Source organism: Malaclemys terrapin, chromosome 10 (genome assembly GCF_027887155.1).
Source record: "Malaclemys terrapin pileata isolate rMalTer1 chromosome 10, rMalTer1.hap1, whole genome shotgun sequence".
Taxonomy (NCBI): Eukaryota; Metazoa; Chordata; order Testudines; family Emydidae; genus Malaclemys; species Malaclemys terrapin.
This window is the reverse complement of record NC_071514.1, coordinates 23,105,230-23,117,103: the sequence shown is the minus strand read 5'-3', so window position 1 is coordinate 23,117,103 and position 11,874 is coordinate 23,105,230. Positions and strand designations below refer to the sequence as shown.

Below are 11,874 nucleotides of genomic sequence, written 5' to 3'. Positions count from 1 at the left end.
GTCCAAAGGGAATGGCAGTGCAGGAGGAGGTCGGTGGGGGGGGGGGGGGGGGAGGAACCTTGATTGCCAGGCCTGGTACCTTGACCACAGGTCCTGTTTTTGAAGCAAAGCCTCTTGCATTTTAAAATCTCACTGCGATGAGGATCAACTTGTGCCTTGAATCGTGCAACTTTCACGAGTTTCAGCACAACCTGGGAAAAGCCACTTTGCACAAGCAGCCGGTGCTGCGATGAAATCCGGGGGCTCAGAAACAGCCTGGAATGAAACAGCAAATATTTCCTGGTGCCAATATCTGAGAGCCCGCAGTGCTGTTCTCACGCAGTTCTAGCAGGGGCGAGGAGCAGCCAGCCCGGAACAGAGGCACCTGCATTTAGCCCAGGTGTCAGCTGGGACTCCCTGCAGGGCAGCACGGGGCTGCTCGCGGCGCATGGTACCGCGCTGGGCAGGGGCTGGGCCAGCAGGTGCCGGCTGCACAGAGCGGCACGAGCCGCCAGCCTGGCCTTGAACGTCAGCGTGCAAGGGGGGCGGGGGGAGCCCAGTGCGGTTCCCAGGCTCAGTTGCTCAGGCGGCGGGAGCTGCGGCAGCATCCCTGGAAGCCGGGCCCTCAAACCCCTCCTCCCCGCCTCTCTCTCCCTGCTTCCTGCCGTGCAAAGATGGCAACCGAGGGGCTGCACGAGAACGAGACCCTGGCGTCCCTGAAGAGCGAGGCGGAGAGCCTGAAGGGCCGGCTGGAGGAGGAGCGGGCCAAGCTGCACGATGTGGAGCGTGAGTCTGGGGAGGGGCACGGCTCGGACTGCAGCGCAGCCCCCCGCGGGCATCCCGGGGTGCGGTCGGGCCGAGCGGCGCCCCCAGTGCGCGTTCCTAGCGCGGCGCAGGTGCTGGATCCCGGGTTCCAGCCGCCCGGGCACGCGCTGAGCTGCCCCCCCCTGCCGCGCGTGCGGACAATGGGCAAGCGGCGCGAGCGTCCTTTGCCCCCCCTTGCCCTGCTGAGTGCGGGGGGGCCTGAGCCATTCCCCGAGCGCCTGTCGTGCCCTGCGCCGGGGAGGGGAGCTGCTGCTGCTGCTCCGTGGGTGCTGTGATTCAGTAGCATCACTGGGTCTGACGCTCACGTTGGTCACGGTTGGTGGCGGCAGCAGCCGGAGTGAAATCCTGGCCTTGGAGTCGGGGGAGGTTTCCACTGAGCCGGCATTTCATCCCTGCGGCGTGACTCCAAAGGGGACCATTGCCGCGTTCCAAAAACCCAACCTCCCATAGCACTGATAGAAAACTTCCCAGCAATTCAGCTGTCAAGTCATCGACATGAATCCAGTGTGTAATCCAGCTCCCTAGTCACTGCAATACAAATAAATGATCGTGCATAATTTTACATCCCCCTCCCCCTTTTACTCTGGTTAATACAAAATAATTTAACCTTGTTAATCTGAAATCCCTGAGATACAAGATACTATTATTATTTATTATTAATAGTAATATTTATTACTTTTCATTCCTTTTTTTTTAAAACAAATATTATAGGTATAAATTGCAACATTTTTCTTGTACTATAGGGGTGATTTTGCCAGTAACTTTTGTGGGCTTATTACAACTTTGATCCTCCTGTCTTTGTTTTTGAAATCTGTGTTGAAAGGGGATACAAACCACTATCTAGTGATTTATGTGATCACTGTTCGTTACTCCAGGAGAATGGCAGGAGTGAGTATATGTAAAATTCAGATTTAAAAAAAAAATCCACCTGCTACTTTTCTGTAGTAAATGAGGCATTTTCTTGCCTAAATTTGATTATCATAGGTTTTGTCAATGTCCTTTTAATAAGAATCATTGAATGGAGATGGCCTCCTTATAGAAACATTACCATAAATCAATACAGTCTTGCAGTATAATTTCTACAGTATGAACAATGAGGCCTTAATTCAGCAAAACACTTAAGTACATGCTTAAAACCATCTCTGTTTAACCAAGCATTTGCTTAACTTTAACTGTAGCTGTAGTCTCATGATGTGGAGAGTATTCCACAAACATGTTTTTGTTTACTTCATAGATCTGTAAATAAATGTTTTCCTGAATTTTGTTTGATTAAGGCTGTGTATTTGCCCAGGGTTTGACTTCCATGACAAAATCTGTGACTTAACATTTTTCCCGTTTAAAAGTAATTTTTTTCACCCTAGTGTGCCCACTACTGACCAAAATTCCTCCATTATTTTTATAGATTTAGTTCTGTGTTGAGGCTTCTGTCTCTCTGTGCTTTAAAACTATTTCCAACAGTTATTTCTATTGGGGAAATAAATTAAATAACTTCCTTTTTTGAAATCTAAAATTATGACTGTCACTTTTTGCCATGATAAAATCATGATTTTTCCCATTTCCCCGCAAGACAAACTGCCTGCCTTAATAGCTTTTTCCTTCTTTGTTCAATTATATTTTGAACTGTAGCTCTGTGGAAAAAATGTGAATAGACATCTGAAGTCCTACCCTTTTATTTGATTTGCCGTCCGGAAAACTCTCAGGGTTAATTACACCATTTAAAAGTTCAAATTGAAAATATAAACAATTATTTTGTCTATTTGATTCATAGATTTTAAGGCTAGCAGGGACTGTTATAATCATCTAATCTGACATACCCACTTTCCTCCCACTCCCCCTTCTCCCCTGCATAACAGGCCAAAGAACTTCACCCAATAATTTTTGCATCAAGCCCCATAACTTTTGTTTAACTATAGCATACCTTATAGAAAGAGATCCAGTCATATTTGGAATATTATGGGCCCAATCTTTCACCTTTACTCACACAAGCTACCTCTTGGGAATAGTCCTGTGCAGTGGAGCTACTCACTTCAGTAAGGTTGCAAGGTCAGGCCCATAGTTTGCAATGGTGTTTTTACAAATATTACAGAATTTTTATATTCTTATGAAGTCTGTAGGGATCAGTGTTCTAAGAGAGTTATTTATACTAAAATAGCCAGTTCTGCAGAATTTATGGTGCATTAACAGAAAGGAAACATGTAGGCTATTGGCAGTAAAAAGATTTGTTTTATTTGATAAGTTCTGGACACAAGAATTTCAGCCTAATCTTCCAGTTGCCGTAACAATTTCCAGTATTTTGATTATATTATTTCAGGATCTCAGTAGATCATTTGATTGGCTTCACTTGATGAGGAGTGTGGGAGGGGGGATGTAGTTTTTCAATGGGTTTAATTGATACTTTTTGGAAAGGCTAGTTTGCTTCTAGCTCCTCATGAAGATCGTTTTGTAATGGACGAATTGTCAGGAATAATGGGCAGCAATTTAGTTCCCTTGCTATATGAGGTTTAGTGTCTTGTAGGGCACTGTTTGTAGCTAAAAGCATTATTTCAGTTTCTGGCACAGTCTGCAAGGCTGATGTGTTTTGAAAGATGATTATTGAACAGCCAATCCATTAGAAATCAATTTCAGACTTAGGCAGAAATTGCTCAGCTGATTGTGAGCCAAAGAGCCATCTTTGTAGAGTACGGATGCCCGTCCTTTCCCTGTGACAGCCCTTCCTAGCTCATGTGCTTTCCCATCACTGCTTAAACACAGGACAAAGATTTTAGCTGTGAGTTTTGTCATGCAGGGATCTGTTTACATTAATATATTTGCAATTTAGGGTCTGAGTTACCCACAACTTTCATCGATAGCGATTGCAGCTACCCAGGGCAATCACTTATCACCATAGGGATTGAACTCAGAGCTCCAGCTCCAACTCACTTGAGCTAAAAGAGGAAAGGCCAGATACAAAAGAGCACTGAAGTCAAAGGGAGACTTTCCACTGATTCCAGTGTGTTTGGATCAGGCGCTGTCTCTTCTAGCTGATCACAGTGGCTGATATGGGCAACCCACTAGCAACTGACATGCACTGGATCACTTCAGCGTGTCTCTGGATCAGGCTCTTTTTGGTCTCCGGGGCCTGGGCACACGGCTGTTTTACAGTACACCACCTCCTAGGACTCCTACTCCAGCCTCTGGCTCGAGTAGCAGCCCCATTCCTCCATGCTCCTCCTTGTCAGGTGTTTTAAAGGTGGTAGAGCCACTAGATCAGGGGTGGGCAAACTATGGGCCGCATCCATCCCGCCAGCCATTTTAATCCGGCCTTCAAGCTCCCGCTGGGGGAGCAGGGTCTGGGGCTTGTCCCACTCCGGAGCTCCAGTCGGGGGGCCACTCCGCGTGGCTCCCGGAAGCAGCAGCATGTCCCATCTCCGGCTCCTATGCATAGGGGCAGCCAGGGTGCTCCGCTCCGCGCACTGCCCCCACTCCAAATGCGGTCCCTGCAGCTCCTATGGCCAATGGGAGCTTCACGGGCAGCGCCTGCGAACGGGGCAGTACGCAGCAGAACCGCCTGGCAGCGACTCAGCATAGGAGCTAGAGTGGGGACATGCTGCTGCTTCTGGGAGCCACTTCAGGTAAGCGCCACCCAGAGCCTGCACCTCTGAGCCCCACACCCCCGCCCGCGCGCCCCAACCCCCTGCTCCAGCCCTGATCCTCCTCCTGCCCTCCGAACCCCTCGATCCTAGCCCAGAGCACCCTCCAGCACCCCAAACCCCTCATCCCCAGCCTCACCCCAGAGCCTGGACCCCCAGCCAGAGCCCTCACCCCCTCCTGCACTCCAACCCCAATTTGGTGAGCATTCATGGCCTGCCGTACAATTTCCATACCCAGATGTGGCCCTCAGGTCGGGCCAAAAAGTTTGCCCACCCCTGCACTAGATCCACATAAATGCAGATACAATGTCTCCTCCTGTTACTCTGCTTACGTGGGGCCAGCACAGAGTCCTGTTGCTCCTGTGTGAAAGGAGGCAACATGCCCCTGCTGAGCCCTTCATAGAATGAACATCACTGGGTCAGAAACAAATTAGTGTTCTCCCCCCCCCCCCCCAGCCTCAGCATGAGGCTTCAGGGGTGCAAGATGGCTTTGAACTGTGCCAGTTGCAGTGGGGTGGATTTCACACTGAGGTGCCTTTGCACATTCATTTTTACAGCCATGTCCTGTTGGAAATCTAAGATTATTTATAGAAACAGCAGATGGAAACTCTGCTGAGAAATAACTTAAAACATTGTGAGAACTCCAGCTGGAGGATTTTACTTAGGATTCTCCACAATGAATAGAAACTGTTTCACAGAGTCATATGTTTTTAGAAATAAACACTTGCTATTATTCAAACACCAGTCAAGTGAAGTGCAAAGGCTTTGTTACGCTGATGCAGGTTAATGTCATAAGATACGATGCTGTCACAAAAACTGCTCAGCCACTCAGCTCACGCAGAAGCGCGTAATGCCTGTGTTTGGCACACAGACTTCCCATGGCTTCCAGTGGGAATTCTGAGTGCAGATCAAACCTCTGAACTGACTGAAGTGCAGTACCTATAGCACCTTGAGGTCAGAGCTGCCACATTAAAATGGCCTCACATTGCTGGGACTGAAATTATTTAAAAAAAACAACCACCTTTTATAACATTAAAAGCACTTTCTGAGGATTTTAGAACCACAACAATAATTTGAGACAAAACACTGCACTAAAAAGTGAGATCTCCAAAATCTTATGACATTGTATATAATTTTTCAAACTTTTTTTTTTAAATTCTGAACAAATGTAAAAAGTCCTAAATAATGTAGATGAATTTTTGTAAAATAAACACCACATACAACCCTCTCCCCCCAAACAAAACCTGGTATGTTTTGATTAGATGGCATTCTCTACGGTCTCGTCTATTTCTAATAGCTATGCTTCAGTGAAGAATACTATACATGTGGTGATTAGATGTGCTTCAAGTGAACTTCGAGCCTGATCTTGCACTCACTCACCTGACTAACTACTCACCTGAATAGACTCATTGTGCTACCTGGAATTACTCATGTGAGTAAAGTCACTCATGGGTATTAAATGTTTGCAGGCCCAGGGTTTTAATATGGAGCAAACATTTGGTGATTCTCTTTATGGTTAATTCTCCACAGTTCATCAGGTGGCGGAACGTGTGGAAGCCCTAGGTCAGTTTGTGATGAAGACCAGGAGAACTCTGAAAGGCCATGGCAATAAAGTCCTCTGCATGGACTGGTGCAAAGATAAAAGACGAATTGTGAGCTCTTCCCAGGTGAGGAAATGTGTAGGTGCTATTTGAAGTCAGTGATAGCCAGGCACAATTCTGATAGCTACACTAGGTAACGTTAACTGGAAATGAAATCTACGTTTAGTCTAAATGCTTTCATGATGCCTAAAGCATTCTTTTAGCAACATGTTTGTTCAGAGAACACAAACCAGACTACTGAATAAAGAATATAATTCTGGTAAGCCTCACCACACCTATTGGAGGTGAGACCCTAAAGACCCCTCATCTATTTTTCAAACAGAGTTTTTCCAGTGTTCAGAGTACGTTAGCACATTACATATGCAGTATTACAGCAAGCTGGTTTGGGAGCTGATGCATCTTATTCTCTCTGGACACTCAGTGTGCAGCACTTCACCCCATTATTTGAATTAACATATGAAGAGAAAGAATTGGGATGGAGAGATCTGAAAACATTCTGATTCTACTTGAAAGGTCTCCGTGTGATCTGTGAACATGAAATCCTTTCTGTGATCTGGAAGATGGATGTGACCTTGAAAATAAACAACCTCACTCAGCCAGCTAGAACTATTACAAATATTTGGACATTTTGATAAACAGTCATTAAGTCTGTTTGGATCAGTCTTATGTCACAAAGTTATGCAGGGGAATGGGGGAGGTATTGAGATAAACGCCTTTCACTTCTAGGTCACTGGTTCACATTCAGAATGGTAATGGCTGGAACTTGTTACATCTGACGGCTGTTCATTGGCCTCTATGAAATGAGTTGCTGGTCTCAATCTACCGCCTACAGGATAGAATAGGATATCTGCATCACGAACCACCATGAGAGTTACTGCTGTCTGGCACCATCCTTGGAGGTCTCAGTCAGGAGATCAAAGATTGATCATTTACTAAGCTATTTTTTGAAGTGGTAAAGTATCAGTGTATAGGTATGAAAGCAAAAGAGAGAGAGGCTTTATTCCACTTCAAAATATGTGTCCTGAAAAAAACCACACCCAGTGATTCTGTGAACCAGTCTGGGGGTTCAGGTATTAGCATTGCAGACACGTTGAGGTTTGTTTTTTGTTTGATGGCACTTCGATCATTTCATTTTGCATTTTTTTTAAACTTCTATTTTAAGAAATTAATGAGCCCAGGGACAATAACAATAGCTGGTTACAAACAAACAATTCACTCTTACCAGACTGGAATGTTAAAGGATATTATGCCAGCCAAAGGTAATTGGCATCAACGCACAGATAAGGATATTATGTAGCACACTATTGGTTGCATGTTTATTCTTGTTAGTAGGTTACTTAAGTGGGCAACTAAAAGTTAAGTAAGAGCAGTAGTAGAAAAAAGGGGAGCAGAGAAAGGGTGGAATGGGAAAAGAAGATAAATAGACCGATCTGAAGAGGAGATGTAACTGAGAGGATAATTATGAGCAAAGATAAGTTCATTTGTAGGAGAAAAGAAGGAGAATAAAAATTCATCCAGGTGGTTGTTTCTTGAGAAGATAATGATCTCCATGATAAGTGTTGAGAACAGCTCCTTCCTTTCATTTAAAGGCTACATCTACCCTGCGAGCTAGTGTCTGATTCCCCTACTCGCATACTCATGCTAGTGTTCAGCAAGCTCACATGAATACAAGTAGCAGTGTAGCCCTGGTAGCATGGGTTGGGGCAGTGGAGACACGGCTGAGCTGTGTCAAGTACGTACCCACCAGTTTCAGGCAGGTGTGTACTGGGAATGGGTAAGCCATGCCGCTGCTACCACTGCCCGTGCTACTGCGTTTACACTACTATTTATCTTCACACTAGCACTCATTGAGCTAGTGCAAGTTGGTGTATAACCCCTAGCGCATAGTGTAGACAGCCAGAGCGGGAGGGTCTTGCTCTCTCTGTAGGCTAAGGAAAGGTCTTTTAAAGAGAGTCGTGAGTGCTAAGACTGATTTTCCAGAGGCACACTGGAGTTGCATTTACAGAAATAACTAGCCTAATTATGCGGTGTCTCTGATTCATAGCGCACTTCACTGTTGCTAATAGCAGTGTTGTAAAGGTGGTGACACATTTCCTGGGGAAATGGCATGTGGGACAGAAGTTAACAACAGTGCTTTGCCGAGATCTCTGAAATACAGGAGTGAAAGTACACTTTGAAGCCCCTAATTTCTCTCTCCATTGTGTGTTGAATTTAGGATGGGAAGGTGATAGTGTGGGATTCCTTCACTACCAACAAGGTAAGTGGACTTCTACAGTTTCTGTATATAAAGCCAAATATGGCCGCACTGCGCGGATGTGCTAGAGATGGAAGTGGAAACCCTTCCCTCTCTATCTTCTTCAGTGCACCAGATCTCCTGGCATCACTGCCTGGGCACTAAGTGTTTGGGAGTTTGAGCTTCCCACACTCTGCTCTCCAGCTGGAGTTTGAGCATGTCATTATTCTGGGCACTGGCTGGTGCAGAGCAGGGCTGGCGACGTGCAGGCTACACCTATAGAATATCTGTAGTGAGTGCCATGAATAAGCATGTGCCCTGGCATATTTTGACCCCTTGTGTTTTCTCCTGGCTTCTTTAGCCATAATGTCCCCAGATGTCCCTGCATGAGAGATGCTGCTCCCTCCCAGTGTGGCTCAGGTCTGCGTAGCCTTAGCAGAAGCTATAGCTAATAAAAAGTGTCATTAGCATTATAAAAACAGGCCGGTGTAATGTACCTTTGAACAAATGCTGCAATGACCATCCAAAATGTGGAGAGTTCTAAAGTGGCCCTTGCAGGTGCCCAGCATCTTACACAATTGTCCTGGAATAATTCACAACCAGTCACTTTGTGCTGGGAAATAAGGCTAGAGGTACCAAGAAATGCATGACTTGGCCGTTGTGGCTTGATTCTAATCCTCATACATTCTCTTGCTTTCACAATGAAAGTTGATCTTGAATTACAGCTTGATTCTCCACTATTCAGGTTTAGGAGCAAAAATCTGCTAAAAAATGGGCATGGTCTCTGATCTGTTATCTATTTTCATTAAATACAGCAAGGGGTCATGACAGCATTTGAGCAATTTCAGCCTCTGTATGGTTATTTTAACACCAATTAGTGACATGATAATACACTCAGAAGTTGATTCTTGAGCTGTAAGGAGAATATTATGTTTCAGGAACATGCGGTGACTATGCCATGTACCTGGGTGATGGCATGTGCATATGCCCCATCTGGATGTGCCATTGCTTGTGGGTAAGTAAAAGCTCTTGCAGCTTCTTAAACTAGAGGAGCTGTGACTTTGTGTCCCAAGTACATGTAACTTATGGAGCTGGGGGAATATTTTAAAATGTTGGCTCTTCCCTTCCCCCATCCTCCCCCGCTTTCTTCAAGAATGCTTTAGAAAACAATTTGGAATCCTAGGGAAAAGCCCTGATATTTAGTAGTTTTAGCAGAAAAAAGCAGCTATCCAACTTAATCAGATGAGTATTATTTTTTAAAAAAAATCTTTATATGTGGCCGTCTTTACCCATCACTGGAATTGATTGACAGCTTAACAAATACTGACAGTGATATAATTTGGATGCTATAAGCCAGTGGTTCCCAAACTTCTTTCACCGCTTGTGCCAGGAAAGCGCTTGGCGGGCCGGGCCGGTTTGTGTACCTGCCACATCCACAGGCTCAGCCGATCGTGGCTCCCAGTGGCTCGGTCCGCGCCTCTTCCAGCAGCTCCCATTGGCCTGGAGCAGCAAACCGCGGCCACTGGGAGCCGCGATCGGCCAAACCTGTGGACGCAGTAGGTACACAAAGCAGCCCAGCCCACCAGGCGCTTTCCCTGCACAAGCAGCGGAACAAGTTTGGGAACCACTGCTATAAGCATTTAGGAAAGTGTTGCACCCAATGGGCCTGGTTCTGTCCCACACTTTCACATGGGTGTAACTCCATTGACTTCAGTCGTGTTACTTCTGATTTGTATCAGCATGAGAGGAGAAATGGACCCAAAGTAGGGCCTGATCCAAAACCCCTTGGAATGAATGGGAGTCTTTCAATGGCATATTTTGATAACCTCGTGACTTTGTTCATGGCAGAAATCTGTCCATGCTTCAAACTTCTGAAAATATCTTAGGACCTCATATTGCCCTGGGCCTATATAAGTAACATTCAAGTTTGAAGCACAGATAGCTAAAGATATCTGTTCCATAGGAATAAAGTCACATAGTAATCAAAACATGCAATATGGGCCTGATCCAATATGCAATATGGTGTCAAAGGGAGTTTCACAGTATGTGCAGATCAAGGGCATGTGGGGCCTTGAGACTGTATTAAGTTATGTGCAAATTTAGTACACAAAGAAATTGAACTCCTGCTTTTTGTCATCTCATCATTAGATCATGGAACCTCAAATGTTAAATACTTTATTCCAAAGAATTCTTTTTCGGCAACACAGTCAATATTTCCACTGCCTATTTTCAAGCTATTTTGAAAGTATTATCTTTAAGGCATCTGTTGCTATATGTCTTTTTCCATAGAAGATGTGCCAAATTCAGTTAAGTTGGATAAATGGTAACATCATGAGAGTAATACTAAAAACTTAATTCAATAGAAAAATGGCAATTTGACTTTATTCAAAAGATTAACTGCAAGGTTACTGCTGGATTACTTGTCAATAAACGTTGGATGGACTGTGGTTCAGTAACAAGCAGTTTATTAATTAAATGCATGTAATAAATACTAGGGACTAGGTCCTCAGTCCCTCTTCCAGCTGTTCAAGCAGTACAAAATAGCCATACATTTGCCATAAAGAAGCAGCTGGGGATTCCCTTAGCATGTGGGAATCCCAGGTGGTGTAATAGAACGGAAATCTACATTTGTAAGGATTTGGTGTTGCAGAATTTTTAGTATATTTCACCCTTACTTTTGTTTCTCATCCCACTTTTTCTTGTCATTAATGTTTTCTCTGTCTTTTTTTTTTTTTTTTTTTAATTCTTAACTCTAGTGGCCTGGACAATAAGTGTTCTGTGTATCCACTGACATTTGATAAAAATGAAAATATGGCTGCAAAGAAGAAATCTGTTGCAATGCACACAAACTACCTGTCTGCCTGCAGCTTCACTAACTCAGACATGCAGGTAAATACATTCAGATTCAGCATATAATACAAAACCATGAGCTGGATTTATACTTGCTGCTGCAGGAAGATGCAAAGTATGCTTCCTTGCACCAGAGATGGTCATTGTGCAGTGGGGTATTCACATTCTGTGCAAGGCAGTGGTTCCTGCTAAGAAGGACAGCGTCCATCTCTGCTGCAAGCTCCATAAAAGCTCTTGCTCACAGAGGTTGTAAGTAAGGATGTGCTGATTCAGATTTTATATATTTTTATTTATACATTTTTATATATATAAAATATATCTATCTATCTGGTGAGCTGAAAAACAGAGAGACCAAGTAACTTGCCAAAGATCTCACAGGTATCCTATGGCAGAGTGGGGAATAAAATGCATGTCTTCTGAGTGCCAATCTGGTGCCTTAGTTACAAGAGCATCCTTCCTATTTAATAAATAAATAAACCCCAGCTCCTGCAAGTTCATGAGAGTATGTGGGCATGAAAGATTCCAAGATAATCATCTATCCCATTCTGGTTTTAGAATTTAATTGATGTTATACTTATTATATACTGATGTAACAAAATAAATGGGAAGAGGGGGTATTTTCATTGTTATGCAGACTATGAAGTCTGGATAGAAAAGATATGCTTGTTTACTTGGCTATTTACAGATATTTACAGCTCTTCCTAAGGAAATATCAGCTAGGATTGCTTCTATTTCAGGGCATGAGCTACCCAAGAGT

General features: G+C 44.4%; 1 protein-coding gene across 1 annotated transcript in view; it reads left to right on the top strand.

Annotated features, from left to right (window-relative positions):
• The first annotated feature begins 352 nt into the window (after nt 1–352).
• GNB5 (G protein subunit beta 5) overlaps nt 353–11,874 on the top strand; it is a 28,989-nt gene continuing 17,467 nt past the window's right edge. The window contains exons 1-5 of the mRNA XM_054041412.1: nt 353–765; nt 5,964–6,100; nt 8,250–8,291; nt 9,206–9,282; nt 11,024–11,156. Coding sequence (XP_053897387.1) covers nt 654–765; nt 5,964–6,100; nt 8,250–8,291; nt 9,206–9,282; nt 11,024–11,156 — 501 coding nt within the window. The 5' untranslated portion in view covers nt 353–653. The remainder of the gene's footprint in view (nt 766–5,963; nt 6,101–8,249; nt 8,292–9,205; nt 9,283–11,023; nt 11,157–11,874) is intronic.